This window comes from Poromitra crassiceps (assembly GCF_964638095.1).
Source record: "Poromitra crassiceps genome assembly, chromosome: 2".
In the NCBI taxonomy this organism is placed as follows: domain Eukaryota; kingdom Metazoa; phylum Chordata; class Actinopteri; order Beryciformes; family Melamphaidae; genus Poromitra; species Poromitra crassiceps.
Genome location: NC_139624.1, coordinates 113,407,985 through 113,428,303, shown reverse-complemented (window position 1 = coordinate 113,428,303; position 20,319 = coordinate 113,407,985). Strand labels below are relative to the sequence as shown.

Genomic DNA, 20,319 nt, shown 5'->3' with positions numbered 1-20,319 from the left:
TCGGGTCGGTGAACAAGTTTACACTACAAAAGAAATTCAAATATGTTTGATATAATCGGCTCCACCTCCGACTGGCTCTGACTGGAGTCGGGAGGCAGTTTACACTTGACGATTAGAAATCTGTACCCATAATACACTAACATATTTTGCTGCTAATTGGCATAACAACTGCCCACAACAACTGCAGACTACAGTCAACAAAGACAGACTGAGCCCAACTGGAAATCCTATGTAAAATCGGAGGGAAACTCTTGTAGTGTATTTTAAGTATTAGGGATATATGATTCAGTTTCAGTTGTTCTAGCCTCATAGTCTCGTAGCCTATATGGGCGACTGAAGTTTATTTCCACATTTTTTAGATAACAGCACGATGTGAGAAAACTCCCTCAGAAATTAGTTTATCCACTTTTTTGACCAGTGACCACTACAGCACTGCTCCACAGAAAATACAGGGCTGCATGACGTTCATAATTGTTCATTTAACACAAGCCAACTAATGTTGAACTTCCTTTTTTTAGGCTACATTTTCCCCTCCAGATAACATCCCATTCCGCAATCATCCTATGAGAAACATGATGTGCACGCTTTACCACACCGGCCATATGCTAGGTTTCGACCTAGTCTTGTTTATTGTTAGATATGATTTTGTCCAGGATTCCAGGACTGCCTGTATTGTAGGTAGAGAGATAACAAATAAACTATCACCAGTCATTCTTCTACCTTCTCTAATTGTGTTAAAATTAAATCACTGAAATGTGGTAAATGAAATAATGCTGAAGTTTAACGCTGACTGTTCCTCTCACCTTATATGCTTATTACTTATTAAATAATTTTGCAGATTTGGCAATTCAGGGACCGACTGTTCAGCCAAAGCCATTCTTATATGACACTATAAACTGCTAGTCTCGCAGTAGCCAGCCGTAGATACGTTACGTCTGGAACACAACTTTTGAAAAGTGGTTAACGCCCCGCCCCCTAAGAAAAAATAAATTGAGGTGTGAGAGACCTATGAATTGACCAACCACGGACAGCATGCTGGACTTCCATACCAGCCCAGCCAATCAGATTTCCCGCATGTTTTGTGCTGGTGGAACCCGGAAATGCTGACTTGTGATTCAGACCCTCTGTCGCTAGAAGTGTGCTGACGTAAGATGTTGGCTCTGACCATGTGATACTAATAAACTGCCAGATCATGAGACATCTTGGTCTGATCTTGGAAAAAGCTTGCTATCATTTTTGACTGAAACGTAAGGAATGTACATTAGGCTATATTAAGTCAATCAAGTCCAAGATTGTGGGTTGGACCCCTTTTTTGTTTGTCATTTTGTTTGTTTGTTTTCTGATCTTTTTTTCCCTCCCATTTTCTCCCCAATTGTACTTGGCCAATTCCCCCTGCTGTCCCGGTCGTAGCTTCACCCCCTCTGCGGATCTGAGGAGAGTTGTAGACTAGCACATGCTTCATTCGATACATGTGCAGTCGCCAGCCGCTTCTTTTCACCTGACAGCGAGGAGTTTCACCGGCAGGACATATCGCATGGGAGGATCACGCTATTCTCCCCAGTTCCCCTCCCCCTGGAGCGACCAGAGGAGGCGCTAGTGCAGTGACCAGGACACATACTCTTAATCCGGCTTCCCACCCGCAGACATGATCAACTGTGCCTGTAAAACGGAGGCTCGAACCTGCAACCCTCGTGTTGGTACAGTAGGCAGGGCATCTGCCGCTACACTACCCGGATGCTCCTCAGCCTCTCTGGTGAGTCAGGATGAACAAGCTGTGACGCCTGTATGATAGACAGTGTTGAATCTCCATTTAACACTGTCTATCATCACCATCATCATCATCGTCACACTATCGAGGAAGTACTTTATTTCCTGGTTCCCGAAGAAAAAACAGCAGTCAAAATAAAAATAGCTGCTCGTACAAAATGTAGGCTACTTGGAAACTCGTGGCTACATTTTATAGTTAGCTTATTTGTGTAAGATAACCTGTCTGTTGCTGGAAAACCTTTAAAATATGTGGAGAAGGCATCCGGATCTTCCATATTTTAATGACAGCTGAACGGCTAGCTGTCACTTCTGCAACCAGTTCGGCTCTGCCCACAAAATACGTAATCACGGTTTGCAAACATAAGGGTCCCTATCGTTGCATCGGCGCTGTTTCTAGGCCGAACGCCTGGCGCAGCTCAAATCAGTGGGCGTGGACCAGCGCACTTGATATCGTCGTGCTGGCGCTAGACGCAGCCTCAACCATTACAACCACGCCTTTTAAGCGTAAAATTATGCACCGTCATGCTCATTGGATAACTGCAATAAACGAATCGCACGCTTGCCTTTTTAGCTCCAATTCCAGTGATCCCGCAAAACCAGACGAAAGCCAAACGCTCTGCCCCCCCCCCTCCCTTCATCCAGTCTGTCTGTCTGACTGCATTATAGGCTATTATTCCATATTATTATGCTTCTCAAACCAATCTAACTGCAGTTTCAATACTGCAAGCATGTAAATACGCTACACTATAGCAAGATCAAAGTGAAAATAATGTACTAAACGCATCAGCTAGAAAAATATAGCCTATTAGATTGGTGAAAGTTTGTCCAGAAAGATATCGTTTTCTCTCCCCTGCTGCAGGTAGAATGATCGATGCACATAAATATACCCTACATTATGTAAAGTCATTGCATAAATGTGTTTTTATTGTAAAACTAAATGTCAAGTAGGGCCAAGTTATTGGAGCGGACATCACAGTATAGCACATCACAGAAGCGCGTTCCGCTGTCACTTATCTAAATCACGTTAAACCCACAAGGGGTATATATAGGCTCAAGAGGACATATATGTTTCACATAGGGTGGTGTTTCATTTCGATGTTTTATTTGGTCCAATATTGAAATGTTCGACAATTGCAGGTTGTCTTACCATTACACATTATTTTAGATCTACCTTTTATATCTATTTCGGCTCATTTGGTTGCTATTTAGTAGCGAAATGGAGGACCCAATTGCATGCTGGGAGTGGACATTCACAGGCAGTAAACTTACAACTGCTATTTCCTATGGGAAGCTGGGTGCTGCTATGTGTTGTGTCTGTTTGAGCGAGGGAGTCAGAGAGAGAGAGAGAAGGGTGACTCAGAGGCAGAAGAGCACTGGCGCACTGAATAGGCCTGGTTTCAGAGAGAGACAGAGAAGGGTGACAGGGGAGAGGCACAAGTGCACTGGCGCACTGAATAGGCCTGGTTTTCAAAGGCGCAAAGCGCTAAATGTAGGCCAGGTGCGAAGATAGCACTACGCCGGTAGTTAGCGCCGACACGCCCACTTTGGCCCATTCTGGGACTGCGCCACGCCCATTCGGCCTAAAGCGCATTTGGCAGCCTAAAGCCATATTGATATCGTCCCAAAACAGGCGCAAGGCACGTTTTTTTGCGTTTAAGGCCCGTTTTAGCGCCGAAGGCTTGTGGGAGAATAGGGCCCAAGGGGTCTATTGCATTGAATTCAACATGGTGGCCTCCGTGGAGACACCCGCTTCTATGTAGATATAAAAGGCTCATTCTAAGGTAAGGAAAAGTGGAAAACACAATTCTTATTTTCATGGGATTATCCACAATTAAAATATAGTTTTGAAAATTACATTCAATTTCTGCCAAATCCGTTAATTTTATTCCACCACTAGATGCCACCAAAAACGAAACACTGCATCTTTAATAAATTTCTTACATCAACAAATCCTATGAAAATGACATCAGCAATGATTTTGTTTTGCCAGCAAGTCTTGTCCATGTAGCCGGTTGGAGCCATGTCTCAGCAGGTATAACTTTTAATAATAGTCACACACACACACACACACACACACACACACACACACACACACACACATTATTATTATTATGATTATTGTTAATATTATTATTATTAATATTATTATTTATTTATTTATTTATTTATGTCAGAGAACCATGCCGTTGCCCTGGCCAGTATATTTCATCATTGCGATGCACCGGGCCAGCCAACTTTTTCAACAACAACTTAAAGCCCCAATCAGTAAGATTTTTGACTTTTTTTACTGTAATATAAGAGCTTTTTAGTCACAGGACATGGTAGATTGACTTGTAATAGGGAGACTCTCGAGTTTATTTATCCCACACCGCCCTCCATTGGCCAGCCCTGGGACTAAGCAGTTTGTCTGCCACGTCCCGTGGCAATAAAAAAGAAAAAAGAAAAGGGTGCGCGCATGCGCTGTACAGCGGAAGCGCTGTCTTCAGGAAAACAAGGAAGTAACTCGATTCAGATTTGCTACGAAAATGATGTTTCACGGAACTATGGATTATTATTTCATCACGTGGTGAATACCCGATGTCACAACATGTACATAGAGCTTTCTGGCGCTGTGTTTTGTTGACTTTGAACAGCGATATCGTTATCGATACTATTGGACCCAGAGGGCGCAGTTTCCCCAATAGCAAAACTTGGAAAACTTACTGAATGGGGCTTTAATAAGCCGGCTGTAAACACGTTTTCCATCTCAACACATAAAATAATCCCTGGGCCTGGCCTAATGAAGAATTTGCTCCCATTTGAATTTGATTTGGTAATAACTACTTAACAGCTTGACTTTTCGAGGTAACAGTTAGCGATTTAAAAAATGTAAACTATGTGTTTGTGAGCTGTAATTCAAGGTTTTTAGCTTACATTTGGAGCCAATGACTTCCGGGTTGACGGCTAAAAACGGTACGTGTAAGTCAGAAAGTCAGAACGGAGTAGAGCAAACACATCGTTGATTTCATTTTCATAAGATGTGTTGATGGTAAGAAATGCATTAAAAAAAACTGGCCTTATCCTCTATTAATGTGCCTCAAAATAAAATTTTAAAAATGAAATACTGAAAAATAATCAAAATCACAGACACAAGAACAAGCCATCATGACACATGGGGTTGGGGAGATGTGTGTGTGGGATTGATTGCCAGTTAGACAGATGGGAGGACAGGTGGAAAAACGTGTGGGGAGGGGTGGGTATGAAATGGATTCACACATGCGCACGCACACACATGGCCACACACACATGGTTTGATTAAATTAAGAGGCTATCTATAAAGAACTACATACATCATATTAGATTAATATGCTCTTTACTGTGCTGTTGCTTTACAATGATACAAAAAATAAATGTCTCCCCACATAATATATATTCTGCATACAGGTCCCATACTGTATGGCAGAATACCGCTCAATTAAATACAATGGCCCATCTACACAAACATCACTACAGGGGAGTTACTTACCCATTCACTTCAATAGAACTGTCCCCAAAGTCTAGCCCCAATGCAAAATGTGAACGTTGTGGTAAGTTATGTCTCTTCCTTCTATATAGCACCCAGAGAGGAAGCAAATTGTTGCATTTCTGATCAACTATGTCATATATCATGTTATTTATGAGGGCTTTAAAACATCAATGACAGATGAATATATCTGGGGGCCGGAGCTATTTTCTAAAAAAAGAAAAAAAAAGAAAAGTGAAAATACCAAGGTCATGACCTCGGTGCCTTCAATGGGCATACGGGCACGCGGGCATATGCGCGCGCGCGCACACACACACACACACACACACACACACACACACACACACACACACACACACACACACACTTCCTTACCTTGCTCCATCCTCTCCTGTATATGAAAGGCAGGGTGAAGGCCACAGCAGTTAGGCCCACAGCCGAGACCATCACGCTCCGATGAACCTACAGTACAGATCGGATAGAGAGAACAGAAAAAACATAGCAGAACACTTTATTTGCAGTGTATAGCCATGTGCAGCTGGAACTGCTCAATTTGTTCCTCAAGCACCAGGCTATAGTGCAGACTTCAGCTAAAAACAGGGTGTAAATGATGTGTTTTCAAGTCAACATGGCATGTCAGGGCTTGTGGAGACTTGGATGGCGTTGCTCTGCTGGCGACATGGAGGAGGGCTGCTGCACTTTGTTTGTTTGTTCGTGTCGTCCCCATTTATCGTTTGTTTTCGGCTGGCGCAATGTGCACTGCACCTACTGAGACTGTGTGCTAGTCTGGACTGTAAAATGAATGCGTGTGGAATTAATTGGGGGAGAATGGAGCGGCTACTCATCGCGTGGCTAATCCTATAGCTGGGTCGCTGAATGCTTAGCACGCGGGCTCAACAACGCTGGACAGCTAGCGTACAGTGGGACCGAGCTTCTACAACTGCGGGAATGCGGAGTGTCACCACCGCCTAACCTGTTGAGCAACATCCAGACGGAGCTACTGCGGCAACCCGGACCGGCCCCTCGCCATGCTGGGAAGGCCAAGAAGCAGGGCAAGAGAGGTGGCATCAGACAGCGGATCCGGAGAGCTACCAAACTACCACTGCTGCCAATACTACTCTGCAATGCTGAAACGCCTCTTTTTGCTCAAAACAACCTATCTTCTCCGGCTCATAACTAAAGAACGGAAAATGATATAAATAAACTTTTTTTTGCTGATGATAGAAGAGAGTCTCCACGTTCTTTGTGCGTGTTCGGTGTTTACATAGTAATATCACACAATATTCTGTGGGCCTCGAGAAATCACTGAAAACGCTCTGAAACTCTGGCACTGGGAGCGTCCGTTCTCCAAAAGTGGCTGGCACTCAATGAGTTAATAGACAAAGGTTCTGTTACCAAGGTTTTTTAAATCATACTCACTAACAAAGCGACAGGACCAGATGGCATGTTTGCATTTCTTTTCAAATAATTTGCTGAGGAACTCACACCTGCCTGGCATCGTCTTTTCCAGCTCTCCATAGATACACACACGGTGCCAGAGCTCTGGAAAAAATCCATTATAATCCCAGTTCCCAAAAAGTCCCGCCCCCAAGAGAATAATGATTACAGGCCTTGACCTCTGAAGGAAAGGAACAGAAGAGCTCCGTAGGGAGGTGGAGCCATCCTTAGACCAGTACCAGTTTGCCTATACAAGGAATCGCAGCACGAGCGATACGATCTCCACATTATTGCATTTTATTTTGAAGCACCTTGAGAGTCCTGTTGCATATGCCAGACTGCTTTTTATTGATTTTAGTTCTGCTTTTAATACAATCCATCCAGACATCCTTCTCAAAAAAATTGTTCAGTTAGACGTTAATCCTTTTTTAATCAAGTGGTACTTTTCCTTTTCATCTAACAGGCCACAACAGGTGAAATTTAATTCAGTGCTTTCTGATACAACAGTAAGCATTACCGGGGCCCCCCAGGGATCTGTCAATTCCTCCTTTTTGTTTACTTTATGCACAAATGATTGTGTCAGCTCCCAGCGCAATCAATTTGTTGTAAAATTATCTGATGACAAGGTTATCCTCATCAGTCTACTCACAAACAACTCTAACATCAGTAGCCATACAGCTGGAGTGGACAGGTTTGTGGGCTGGTGTGATGAGCATCACCTAAAGATGAATGTACGTAAGACTGAGGAGATTGTGGTGGATCCCAGGTCAATTGGGGATCACAGCACGGTTGATGAGATGATGAGATGAGATTAACTTTATTATCCCCGAGGGGAAATTTGTTTCAGGCACAAAGGTTGGTACAACTGCTTACATATAGTGTCAGTAACACAGATACACAAACATCAACAATGGACAATACACAGAGTTTGGTTCCAACAGCACAGAGAAATGAACTCATGTCCCCAGAGGGGGAACTAAGTCCCCACCAAGTGAGACAACTTGGCTTTGGCCAACAGAACTAATCCTGTTAGTCATATTGGTGACATCCCATATGAGGAAATTAAAGTCACCAAGAGTAAACCAACTAAGTATCCGCAGTAAAGTGCAATCTGTGCCAATGTCACAGGGAAAGAAGACAACAAATCAATACATTTGGCTGACTTTATTCCCTGCGGCACTGGAACAAAGCGCAGCACACCAAATTACGGCCTCAAAAGTGCATTGTAACTCATCAGGATAAAAATATAAAAACCAAATAATCTGGTAAATAATTAAAAAGAAAATAAAAACAATAATTCAATCCTAAAACAAGTCTGGTGACATACGAGGAAAATAAAATCGACCAAAGTAAGCCAGCTAAGTGTCCGCAAAAAAGTGCAAACTGTGCCATATGCCATACATGGCCATGACATCAAGCAAGTCACCTCCTACAAGTACCTATAGGGGTCCATTTTGATAGGGATCTTAACTGGCACACGCACGTGACAAGTGTCTGTGCAAGAATCCATCAGCGCCTCCATTTTCTTTGTAGGCTCAGAGTTTTTGGTGTCTGTAGGAACATTATGTTGATTTTTTATAGAGCGACCATAGAGTCCATTTTACGTTATGGCATCACCAGCTGGTTTGGACGGTCAAACGGTCAAATCCAAATCTCAAACATGTAGTCTGGTCAAAACGGCAGGGAAGATTATGGGAATGCTCACCCCCAGATCTTTGAACAATCAGCAGGCCAACAAGATTTTGTCTGACCCCTCCCATGTGTTGAACTCTGAGTATGTGCTGATGAACTCTGGTAGGAGATACAGGGTCCCTCTGTGTAAGCACATGTGTTGAACTCTGAGTATGTGCTGATGAACTCTGGTAGGAGATACAGGGTCCCTCTGTGTAAGCGCAACAGATACAAGCACTCATTTGTTGCTTTATCAGTTAAACTGATCAATGGGCTCCCCCTTGAGGTCAGACAGAGGGCTCTGAGATCATTTCACATGCTCTAATATCTGCCTGCTTGCCTATGTATAGTTTTAACAATTGCTTGTTTGCTAACATGTACAGTAAGTCTAACAATCGCTTGTTTGCTTGCCTGTAATATATGTGATGTATTTGTATTTAGTAGTATCGTAACTGACTGCACTAGAATATTATTTTTTTACTTTTTGCACTTCGTTATTGCATGGTGCTATGCCCTGAGAGGTATGCCTAAAAGGCGATAAGTATGAATGACTGTGACTACTGACTACCTCAACTTGATAAGTGTTTGCGTATGTGTCACTGTTCCCACTCAGCAGACACAGCTCTACTTGCCTGACACAGCCGGTCTCCATTTCTCCAAACTAGGACTGTGCCGGTTGCATTCTACTACATACAACCGCACATCAGGAAAATCCTATTTATGCCTTTATGGCACAAATGTTCCTATTGGACTAGGCTGCATGCCAGACTCTCTTCCACCCTCATCCATGACAGTCTGGCATGCATCCCTTCCACACTGGCCCCCATAGAGCAGTGAAGAGTAAGGCGGGATGCTCTGTTTTGACTAAACACACACACACACACACACACACATGCATGTATATCGGTCTGGATCTTATATTATCTTATTAACCTCTTGGTTTGAAGCACTAGAGCAGATTGTTGGGCAGTAATCAATGTGGTAAGACTAAAGATTGGATTACTTCTTTAAATATTATCTCTGGAAAAAAAATGCTTCTGATGATGGAAATGCCTTTACTCATTTTAGCAACCATATTAATAATGTGAGTTGACCATGAAAGTGTTCCATCCAGGGTGACACCCAACCATTTGGCCTCTTGAACCTGCACAATAGCCTTGCAAAGAGATACACAAATCAGGATCTATCCTTAGAGCATAGAGCGTAACTGTAATATTATTACTGTATTTGGAAATTGCATCCCTTACACTACTCGTTACTGGGAGAAGTAATACATTACCGTAATAATATTACTGATTACTACCAAACATTGAAGAAAGGGCTCCCACAAAAAAGGGGAGTGTTGGCAGGTAGGGGTGCTCTCACCTGAAACCACAGCCGCTGTCCGAACAGCGTTGTGTGAGAGCAGAGGGGTCTGAAGTGTCGTGCAATGAGGATTGCCGTGCTCACCATCCACATCCACGCAGCCAGCATCAACACACCTGAGAGGACAGACGCAAACACCACGCAGCCAGCATCAACACACCTGAGAGGACAGACGCAAACACCACGCAGCCAGCATCAACACACCTGAGAGGACAGATGCAAACACCACGCAGCCAGCATCAACACACCTGAGAGGACAGACGCAAACACCACGTAGCCAGCATCAACACACCTGAGAGGACAGACGCAAACACCACGCAGCCAGCATCAACACACCTGAGAGGACAGACTTTAAACACCACGTAGCCAGCATCAACACACCTGAGAGGACAGACTTAAACACCACGCAGCCAGCATCAACACACCTGAGAGGACAGACTTAAACACCACGCAGCCAGCATCAACACACCTGAGAGGACAGATGCAAACACCACATAGCCAGCATCAACACACCTGAGAGGACAGACTTAAACACCACGCAGCCAGCATCAACACACCTGAGAGGACAGATGCAAACACCACATAGCCAGCATCAACACACCTGAGAGGACAGACTTTAAACACCACGTAGCCAGCATCAACACACCTGAGAGGACAGACTTAAACACCACGCAGCCAGCATCAACACACCTGAGAGGATAGACGCAAACACCATGTAGCCAGCATCAACACACCTGAGAGGACAGACGCAAACACCACGCAGCCAGCATCAACACACCTGAGAGGAGAGACACAAACACCACGCAGCCAGCATCAACACACCTGAGAGGACAGACTTAAACACCACGCAGCCAGCATCAACACACCTGAGAGGACAGACGCAAAAACCATGCAGCCAGCATCAACACACCTGAGAGGAAAGAGGCAAACACCACGCAGCCAGCATCAACACACCTGAGAGGACAGATGCAAACACCACGCAGCCAGCATCAACAAACCTGAGAGGAGAGATGCAAACACCACACAGCCAGCATCAACACATCTGAGAGGACAGACACAAACACCACATAGCCAGCATCAACACACCTGAGAGGACAGACTTAAACACCACGCAGCCAGCATCAACACACCTGAGAGGAGAGATGCAAACACCACGTAGCCAGCATCAACACACCTGAGAGGAGAGATGCAAACACCACGCAGCCAGCATCAACACACCTGAGAGGACAGACACAGACACCACGTAGCCAGCATCAACACACCTGAGAGGACAGACTTAAACACCACGTAGCCAGCATCAACACACCTGAGAGGACAGACGCAAACACCACGCAGCCAGCATCAACACACCTGAGAGGAGAGACGCAAACACCACGCAGCCAACATCAACACACCTGAGAGGACAGACTTAAACACCACGTAGCCAGCATTAACACACCTGAGAGGACAGACACAAACACCATGCAGCCAGCATCAACACACCTGAGAGGACAGACGCAAACACCACGCAGCCAGCATCAACACACCTGAGAGGACAGACGCAAACACCACGCAGCCAGCATCAACACACCTGAGAGGACAGACGCAAACACCACGCAGCCAGCATCAACACACCTGAGAGGACAGACGCAAACACCACGCAGCCAGCATCAACACACCTGAGAGGACAGACGCAAACACCACGCAGCCAGCATCAACACACCTGAGAGGACAGACACAAACACCACGTAGCCAGCATCAACACACCTGAGAGGACAGACACAAACACCACGTAGCCAGCATCAACACACCTGAGAGGACAGACACAAACACCACGTAGCCAGCATCAACATGCACCTGAGAGGACAGACACAAACACCACGTAGCCAGCATCAACACACCTGAGAGGACAGACTTAAACACCACGTAGCCAGCATCAACACACCTGAGAGGACAGATGCAAACACCACGCAGCCAGCATCAACACACCTGAGAGGACAGATGCAAACACCAAGCAGCCAGCATCAACACACCTGAGAGAACAGACGCAAACACCACGTAGCCAGCATCAACACACCTGAGAGGACAGACTTAAACACCACGTAGCCAGCATCAACACACCTGAGAGGACAGATGCAAACACCACGCAGCCAGCATCACCCACCTCACTGATGATGTCACTTTCGTGACTGACAGACACCCAGACACTGCCCACTTAGCCAATTTTAATAAAGATAGGAGGATCACAGTTGCCCAAGTGACATCAGAGTTGGGCAATTGCAAAATGCATTCAACACACACACACACACACACACACACACACACACACACACACACACACACACACACAGTCACACACACACACACACACACACACACACACACACACACACACACACACACACACACACACACAACTGCCCGAGTGACATCACTTCCATCACAAATCTTGACTGAGACCACCCAGACAGACAGACAGACAGACACCACCCACTTAGCCAATTTTAACTATATCAGCATTATACAATTAACTCAGGCTAAGGGCTTTCCATAGACAACCAGTGATCAATTCATATGTAACAATCAAACTGCATCATATATATCACACTGGAGGTGGATGATAAGGACTTGTTGAATGCCCTTTACAGTATCCAACTTTTTATATTAAGGCAATGATCTTTTGTCAGCAAACTATTCTATCAGTCTAATTTTGACCATGTTTGTCAACCAACCATGGAGCTTGATGAGCAGCGGGGAGCGTGAGCCAATTAGATCCTCTGGAGGTCCGCTGATCACTTTCTGATTGGTGGAGATCAGTGGCTGGCGGGCGTGTCTGTGGATGAAACCTGTGGAGGAGGATGACATGTCAGCACAAAAACTGTCATAGATGTCCAGGAAGGTTGCACTACATTTCCTGTTTAAAAAAAACAGGTTTTGACTGAATTGGTTTCTGGCAGTGTTTTCCAACAACTGGTCAAAGCGACAAGAGGAAACCGCAGTCTATTTTGGGCAAACTGACTCACAAAGACATTCTCATTGAAAGCCTGATTAGTCATGTTTAAATAGAGCTCAACAGTCACGTGACAGCTCCAACCCCAGAAGAGAATTCCCCATTAATTTTCTCCATAGACATTTTGAAAAATCCCTATAAAACACGTTTTAAGGCTGGAACCAAGCCAACCAGCAACCTACTGAATCGTGAGTGACCATAAACTATTTAACTTGGAGCAAAAACAACAAATAAAAGCAGAGAAAAAAATATAAATTTCAATCTATCTGTCTATGGAGAAAATGAATGTGGAATTCTCTTCCGGGGCTGGAGACGTCACGTGGCTGGTGAACTCTATACGACTGACCCGGGATGGGCAAAGCCACCTCAGCCTCATTCAAAAGACTTGAGTTGTGTACAACACCTGAGAAAAACCCAGCGGACATCCAGAGACCTTTTACTCTCTCAGTCACGGTCTGTGGTTGTATTAAAATCTTTTAGGTATTTAGTTTACAGTGGCTTACAGTGAGTGCATAAGCTTAAATTCTAGCTAGAAGCAAACATAAATAAGGAGTGCAAAAGTCAGGGCTAAGAAGAGAGATATAGGAGATTTACTGCAACTAGAAATATTTTGCGCTTCACACACTAATTTCTAACGTTGCGCACATCGCCGCATGTGCAGTTGAGCAGACGACCGTGCAAGCTGCATGAGCACTCGAAGCATGCAAGACATGCTAGAAATGAGCAAATGCGCAATATTTTTTATTTATTATTCTTAGCGCAAAAAAATAACCAGTGTTATTGCCTCGGTGCTCCCAGGACAGTGAGGATACAGCAAATCCATTCTTGGATTAGAGTTCTCAACGGTCCTAAAAAATCTAACCCAACCCAACCCAACCTGCTTGAGACTGTGATGATGTAACAAACTATTATGAATTCCTTTAACCAGGAGGAGGGGAGAATAGAATAGAATAGAATATTTTAGATTAGAATATAATATAATAGTATAGAATAGTTTAGAATAAAATACAAGTTACAACAGAATATTTTAGATTAGAATATAATAGAATAGTATAGAATAGTTGAGAATAGAATACAATAGAATATTTTAGATTAGAATAGAATAGATTAGAATAGAATAGAATAGAATAGAATAGTATAGAATAGTTTAGAATAGAATATAATAAAATAGAATAAAATAGAATAAAATAGAATAGAATAGAATAGAATAGAATAGAATAGAATAGAATAGAATAGAATAGTATAGAATAGTTTAGAATAGAATATAATAAAATAGAATAAAATAGAATAAAATAGAATAGAATAGAATAGAATAGAATAGAATAGAATAGAATAGAATAGAATAGAATAGAATAGAATAGACTAGAATAGAGTAGAATAGAATAGAATAGAATAGAATAGAATAGAATAGAGCAGACCGAGCTCAGCTCGCCCGCCATTGTCACATAGAACACACCTGAGACAGACCCGACCTAAAAAAAAACTGTTATTAGACCTAGGACATTATGAAAAGTGTGCAATTAATTTCGGCACAGCTAAAATACAGTGGGAACGGTGTGTGTGCCATAAATGTTATCAGCTTTTATATTTGTTTCTATTGATTTATTTACACTAAATCCGACAGGTTTAGTTCAACAATTCATCAGAGAATTTTGAGTATCTATTTTTTTTTTCTGCCAGCATTCGTCATTTTCCCCCTTCTCATAAATGCCCGCCGCTCCAGGCAGCTGCATGTGACAATTACTGCACTGAAAAACACACCAAATAGCAGGTGGCATGGTGTGTACAGTGTGTGTGTGTGTGTGTGTGTGTGTGTGTGTGTGTGTGTGTGTGTGTGTGTGTGTGTGTGTGTGTGTGAGAGAGAGAGATACTGGGAATACTCAAACGATTTATAAACCAGATGTGCTCTGAAAACATAAACAGGAACAAATACAAAGAGGGAGTGCAAAATGAACTGAGAAACCCAGCATTTAAACTCTGCAGAAAGCACAGACATTGTATAGCCTATACTTGCAAAATTATTTTTGTCAATGAAATGTCCCTGTTTCTCCATGGCAAACACTTTCTATTTACAAGTCACCCAAAGAACCCGAATTGCATTAATTAAAAGCTGCAATTTAACATTGTTATTGGTATATGGTATTGAGATGTCCAAGTTATGCATGGAGATTACAGCATCCATCACACAAACGGTATTAAATGGATTCCCTTTAATACTAATCCTCCGTGATACTACGGCCCTTTAAGGGAATGGGAGATGGGAATCTGATTGGTTTGATTGATGTAAAGCCCAGCTAGCACATAGCCACTAGCCTGGGTAAACCCAGCCTCCAGGTGACCTGCTCTCAGACCTGCTCTCAGTCACTACCTAGTGAGCAGGGTCTGTCTGAGAGCAGGTCACGTGGGGGCTGGGTTTACCCAGGCTAGCCACACTTGTGAATAATTCTTGCCTTAAGCATGCTTTTGCGCAGAGCGCACAGGCATTTTGCGGGGCACAGAGAATAGCAGAGGGCTTTGGCACACCTCCAATTTGCACAGTACCCGGCGCTAAAAACCGTGCAAGTGCGAATTAGCGCATTTGCGAAGATAGGGCCCAGTGTCTTACCTTTGTGAGCTCTACCATGTGCCAGAAACAGGAAGTAGCTCTTGTTTAAGTCGAACCTGTTCTTCAGCTGCGGGAGGACAGTGTTTCTATGGAAACGGCACTGGATCACCCCATCAGCCAGCCTCCAGGCCCGGTCCTGCAGCACCCCCTGACAACAGAGAGGACAGCACACAAAAGCACACAACCACTGCGCTGTCAGCCTGCTCACCAGAATAAAATGTTGGCATAGTGTACCGCAGAGATGATGTATTTTTGTAGGCTTACCCAGAAATTGCCACCATGCTGGTTCATAAAGGGAAAAGTGAAATGATTTTTGAAGCGTAAATGCGTTTTTCTAACGTGATTTTCAGAAAACGCTTCAAAAGTCATAAAAGTGGTCCTGGTTTGTGAAGATTATCTTGCTGAACACAAACTTCGCTGTTTCATAATCAATGGGGTTTTAGAATGGGGATTTCACTCAAATGCATAAAATAAGGTCTGTGGTTAACAAAAGTTTATGGGTGTGGTAATTTGTGTTCAGCAGGATAATCTTCACAAACATTAATCACTTTTATCACTTTTGAAATATAAATGTGTTTTTAACGCGATTTTCAGAAAACGCTTCAAAAGTCATAAAATACTTATTTTATGCATTTAAAGTCCGGTTTCAAGGCTTCTCACTCCACTGAGACAGCTCTTCTTGCTGTCACAGAGGCCCTTCACACTGCTAAGGCCTCATCCCTCTCCTCTGTTCTTGTCCTCCTTGACCTGTCTGCTGCCTTCGATACAGTCAACCACCAAATCCTTCTTTCCACTCTGTCTGACCTCGGCATTTCAGGTTCTGCACTCTCCTGGTTTGCTTCCTACCTCTCGAACCGCTCATACCAGGTCTCATGGAGAGAGTCCCTCTCCAGATCCTGTCCTCTTACCACCGGTGTCCCCCAGGGCTCAGTCCTGGGCCCCTTACGTTTCCTTCTCTATATCAGATCTCTTGCCTATGTGATCTCTTCTCATGGCTTTTCTTATCACTGCTATGCTGATGACACCCAGCTTTTCCTTTCCTTCCCCCCTCCGACACTCAAATCGAGGCTCGCATCTCTGCATGCCTCAAAGACATTGGCGACTGGATGTCTGCCCACCACCTCAAGCTCAACCTTGGTAAAACAGAGCTACTCTTCCTCCCAGGAAAAGACTGCCCTCTCGCAGATCTCTCCATCTCCATTGACAACACCACTGTACTGTACCAAACAGCTAAGAACCTTGGGGTGCTCCTTGACAACCAGCTGTCTTGCTCAGCCAACATAGCTGCTACAGCACGCTCCTGTAGGTTCTCTCTCTACAACATCCGCAAAATCCGTCCCTTTCTCACAAGAGAAGCGACTCAACTCCTGGTCCAGTCTCTTGTCTCCTCCCGCCTGGACTACTGCAACGTGCTCCTGGCCGGCCTACCTGCCACTGACATCCGACCGCTTCAGCTCATTCAGAACGCTGCAGCCCATCTGGTATTCAACCAACCCAAATTCTCTCACGTCACTCCCCTCTTCCAGGAGCTCCACTGGCTTCCCATCTCGGGCCGCATCAAATTCAAGACACTGGTACTGGCCTACAGGGCAGTACACAAGTCAGCTCCCCTGTACCTGCAATCTATGGTCAGGTTCCAAACCTCTCAGCGCTCCCTTCGCTCCTCCACCAGTGCAGGTCGCCTCGCCCCTCCTTCGCTACGGGGGCTCAAAAGTCGCTCATCCCGATCTCGACTCTTCTCGTCCCTGGCACCTCAATGGTGGAACGAGCTTCCACCTTCGGTCAGGACGGCTGAATCACTGCTGATCTTTCGGAAAAGACTAAAGACTCACCTTTTCAGGCTCCATCTGGGCCCTTGTTGATCTAACTTCGTTCTCTCTCTTTCTTTATTTAAAAAAAAAAAAAAAAACTAACCTAAACTTGTACCACTAACCTAAACTTGTACCACTGTTCCTTCAGAAGTTGTAGTTGTCATCGATTGTGCTCCATAGTTGATTGCTCTGTTGCTGACAAAAAAATGTGTTATTGTAAGTCGCTTTGGATAAAAGCGTCTGCCAAATGACGTAATGTAATGTAATGTAAATGTAAAATATCATATCAAATATGTTTTGGAATTATCAGATGAGATAAAGTTGGAAAATAAGCAGAATGTTTTGTGCGCCCTCTCTCCTGCTTGGCTACCCCTGACCAGCCATCAGAGTGATTTATCTCACCAATGAGCCGACAGCAATTCAACATGTTGAATCAGCTGGAAAAGTCGGCGTCAAAGCAGACTAGAGCCAACGGTGCAGGACACACCGCAAATACTAGAGCGACAGACGCCCAGACATGGCCGACAGCCAATTGTGTCTGGGGCTTAAGCGTTTGTTCACACCAGGCACTTAACAGAAGGAGAGCTGAAGCTGAAGCCATGCTGAAGCTGAGCTCACGCTAAACCAGTCACACAAGAAGCCTTCTCTTTTCCTCAGTCGGCGCACCTTGACCCCACCCACAACTTCCATTGACTTCATGCCTGGCAGCTTCACGCTTCACGCTAGGAAAATATAACTGAATCCTGAACGATCGCTTCAGCGCAGCTTGAGCATGGCTGGTGTGAACAGCCTCGCCTGTTAACAAGGACGCTGAAATGAAACTTGTGGCTTCAGCATTGCTTGAGCGTTGCTTCAGTGTATGGTGTCTAAGTCACATTAAAAGTCCTAACAATAACCAAAGATGTTGTTAAAGTTGTTTTATTTGTGTTTAACGTTGGAAAGGCAGCGAGGTTTTCAAATTAACCGCCGTTTTGTTTCAAATTTACAATGAGATTGTACATGTATGTGTGCGTGTGTGTATGCTTGTGAGTGTGTGTGAGCACCTCTGCCGCCAGCTCAGGGTGTGTTCGCCCAGAAACATACGCAGGGTTGATGGTCACTCTGCCTGCATCGTTCACACACAGGTAGACGTCATCATTCCCCTAGAGGCAGAAACGTAAACACTCAGGCAAGTGGGGGGACACTTTTATCCAAAACACCCAACCGTACTATGATACCTCTTTTATCCAAAACACCCAGCCATACTATGATACCTCTTTTATCCAAAACACCCAACTGTACTATACCTCTTTTATCCAAAACACCCAACCGTACTATCATACCTCTTTTATCCAAAACACCCAACCGTACTATGATACCTCTTTTATCCAAAACACCCAACCGTACTATGATACCTCTTTTATCCAAAACACCCAACCGTACTATGATACCTCTTTTATCCAAAACACCCAACCGTACTATGATACTACCGCTTAAATCCAAAACAACAAACCGTACTATGATACCTCTTTTATCCAAAACACCCAACTGTACTATGATACCCCTAACAATACCAAGAAGACCACCTTTTTTTACGCAGCTTGGTGTGGACGCGAATTCAGACACAATCGGCCTGAATGTGAACTCGGCTCTGTCTGTGCTGTTAGTTTACAACAAAAGCTAACATTAGCATCTTTCTTTCGTCAGTGTTAAGACAAATTTCTCATATGTAACTTGCATACTGTGGCAATAAAAGTGATTCTGATTCTGATTCTGATTAAAGCGCCTGGAAACCAAAAATAAATGTGTTTTGTGTTTGTCACACAACATAAAAATGTGTTATTAACCACCCAGCCAAATTTGAATGATTAAAAATGACACAGTATATAAAATTAGGTTTCAAAATCCCGAAAAACTAAGCAGGCTCTGAAACTTGGGGGTTCTGCTGAAGTGCTCACAGTGCTCCCAGCTCAGCACCAGCACTAGGTTCCAGTTGGTGGAAAGGGGGTATGATAAAGGGGGTATGATAAAGGGGGTATAATAGCACGGTTAGGGAATACAACCTGTAACCCACCATCCATTTGTCCAGGGAGAGGGCGAAGGACACATAGCCTTGGGCAGGGCCGCTGAGCTCGAACGTCACGCTCCTCCCGGCGTCCTCGCTGTTGAACGACAGGAAGAAGCACAGAGAGTCCACCTCGGGACGACAGCCGGCCGGCTCTCTGAGGCAAGACTTGCTGCTGCCACAGCCCTCTGAGCTGAACTGAGGGGAGAAGGGCTGTTTAGGCCAGTGGTGCCCAACCAGTACCCTGGTAAACCATCCCATCACATGAACTCACATTTTGTTTCGTTCTGCGGGACCATCTGGCCTCCAGCTCGGGGCGGGCGTTTTCAGAAATTACAAAGTGCACAGGCCAATCAAAGACCTCCCTCGTAGTTGACAACATAACCGACCAATCACAGACGCCACTGGCAAAACAGTAATGGCGGCTCCCATGGCTCTGCAGCTCCCGAAGCAATGAGCAGTAATGTTAACGTTAGTAGAGTAAACAGCCATATAAGTGCAGTTATACAACAAGAACAAGAGTATGTACAGTGCACTCTTATAGTGATCACCTTAAGACGGGTCAAATTAATCGATATAAGCGGATCATTATCATTATAACAGATTTTTTTCTTTATCTTTATTTCTCATGTAGATTACCATCTAATTTACATTTGTACATGTATTACATTAAAGTACATATAAAGGAATGTTATTGACTCTAAAAATCCGTACAGTGACTTAGGCCTCCAGCTGTCTCGCGTAGACACAGATGCTGCCATCTCTCCACAGACAGAGATGCCGCGATCTCTCCATATACAGACAGACTTGCACAGAGTATCACTGCTGTATCTCGTTGGCTCATTTTTTGCCAGTTTGTAAGTTAAAAAAATGCTGTGGTTTTAAACATTCCATTGTTCTCAGGTGGGACAAGGCCCAAAATGATCACTATAAGCGGAGTATTGATCACTACAGTATAAGCGAATTATTTAAAAAGCATGTGTATAGGAATGATTCGGGACCAAGCTTTTTGAACAATATAAGCGGTTGATCACTATAACCGTGATCACTATGAGCGGATTCCACTGTACCAGCAGAGATTCTCTGCGTAAATGACGTTTTCGCCATTCTTCCGAGTCGATTTGGATT

General features: G+C 44.2%; 1 protein-coding gene across 1 annotated transcript in view; it reads right to left on the bottom strand.

Annotated features, from left to right (window-relative positions):
- The window catches only part of LOC310771414 (uncharacterized protein), a gene marked incomplete at its 3' end in the record, with an annotated part of 57,029 nt that overhangs the window by 23,022 nt on the left and 13,688 nt on the right, over positions 1–20,319 (bottom strand). The window contains exons 10-15 of the mRNA XM_083631910.1: positions 19,201–19,389; positions 18,191–18,289; positions 15,337–15,484; positions 12,454–12,567; positions 9,743–9,858; positions 5,645–5,731 (exon numbers count right to left, since the gene is read on the bottom strand). Of these exons, the coding sequence (XP_083488036.1) occupies positions 5,645–5,731; positions 9,743–9,858; positions 12,454–12,567; positions 15,337–15,484; positions 18,191–18,289; positions 19,201–19,389 (753 nt within the window). The remainder of the gene's footprint in view (positions 1–5,644; positions 5,732–9,742; positions 9,859–12,453; positions 12,568–15,336; positions 15,485–18,190; positions 18,290–19,200; positions 19,390–20,319) is intronic.